Genomic DNA, 1,495 nt, shown 5'->3' with positions numbered 1-1,495 from the left:
TCTCGTGCCGCACAGCTGGGCTCCGATCTCGCCCGGCCAGCGGCCAGCGTCACTTCTGTCTCCCCCAGAGCTGGGGAGCGGGAACCGAGCCCACTTGGTTCAGAGGCGGATGTAGGCCTTGCCCACGCCCCGCAGCTCCCCGCGGCCCTGCAGACAGCGGCCCAGCAGCTCCCGGATGGAGACGCAGGCCTCGGTCTCCAGGACAAACCGCGCCACGGCCTCCCCTCGGGGCGACCCGCCCCGCACGCTGTCCAGGGCCACCCCCCGCACGTCCTTGGGCTTCCCCGGCGCCCCGAAGACGAGGAACAGACCCAGGCAATCCTCGCCGATCAAGCGACAGAACTTCTCCAGCCGGTCGAAGCGGGTCCTCCCCACGGCCTCCTCCTCCTCGTGATCACCCTCGTGGTGGCGGGGCCCAGGGTCCGGCTCGGGGGACGCGGGGGCCAGCGAGGACAGCTGCAGGGTCTGCACGGCCAGCTGCAGCCGGATCTGCTTGTCGGCGCCCCAGAAGGTCCAGATCCAGTCGGCCCCGAAGAGGGAGGCCTGGTGCGCGGTCATCTTGGTGGTGGTCAGCCACGCGTCCACGCCCTGCTTCTGGCAGAAGCTGATGAAGTGGATGAGGAAGATCTCATTGAGGGTGCTCGGGGCCGGGCTCAGGTTGCTCAGGGGGTCCTCGAAGCCCAGGTACTCCTGCAGCTTGCGTGCCGCGTGCACCATGCCCCGGCTGACCGCCTCGGACACGCGTGCACACTCGTGGCGGTCCTGCGGGGTCGGCGGCGGTGGCGGCGGGCAGCTGGTTCCCATGTCTCCCTGCCCGGCAGGAGCTGCTCGCGCCGGGGGGCTCTGCCCTTGCGGTCCCGAGGGGCCCTGGCCCATCTCTCCCGGCCTGGCGGCACAGCCCGGGGTGCTGCTCAGAAGAGCCGCCTGTGCAGAGTGGCGGCTTCACCTGCCAAGTGGCATCTGCCCGCTGCCCGGCCCTGCCCGGCCTCCCTGCTGTCACTGAGCATATAGACCCTGCCCAGCACTGTCCTGTTTGCCAACTGGGTGGAGCCTCCCCAGGCCCCGCTCCTCTGCACCTCTGCTCCACCCTGGGCCCGGGTCTCCCACAAACGCCCTGTTTCCAATGTCTGCCAGACAGTGTCAGGTCCCTAGAAATGGCCCCTCCTGGGATCCTCTCCCGGGCTGACCGCCTGTGTGCCAGAGGTCTCTATCTGCAGCTGCATAGACCATGAAGCAGGTCTGAGCAAGGCCCACAGACCAGGCTGCTCGGGGCGCAGGTGGGGGAGGGAGGAAGCCCCCGGCTCTGGCCTTAGCTCCACCTGCCTGTGGACTGCTGTGGGGGCAGGTGCCAGGGGGCCGGTGCCGAGAGGTGGATGGACACGGCCCCAAAGCCGACACTGACAGGGACGGTGTGAGGACTAGAGGGTTTGAAGGATGCCTTCTGTACCGGGTAAGGCCACTGAGAACCAGGAAACTAGAGCACTGGACAAAAATC

At 68.4% G+C, this 1,495-nt stretch overlaps 1 protein-coding gene across 1 annotated transcript; it reads right to left on the bottom strand.

Annotated features, from left to right (window-relative positions):
• REP15 (RAB15 effector protein) lies at positions 1–777 on the bottom strand. Its single transcript, XM_056134645.1, has one exon. It carries the CDS (start codon positions 715–717, stop codon positions 100–102), a length of 618 nt encoding a protein of 205 aa, XP_055990620.1. The 5' UTR covers positions 718–777; the 3' UTR covers positions 1–99.
• Positions 778–1,495: the final 718 nt, after the last annotated feature.

The sequence above is a fragment of the Sorex fumeus genome, unplaced genomic scaffold (assembly GCF_029834395.1).
Source record: "Sorex fumeus unplaced genomic scaffold, SorFum_2.1 ptg000100l, whole genome shotgun sequence".
Lineage (NCBI taxonomy): Eukaryota > Metazoa > Chordata > Mammalia > Eulipotyphla > Soricidae > Sorex > Sorex fumeus.
Note: the sequence above shows the minus strand (reverse complement) of the source record. Positions and strands in the feature narration are given on the sequence as shown.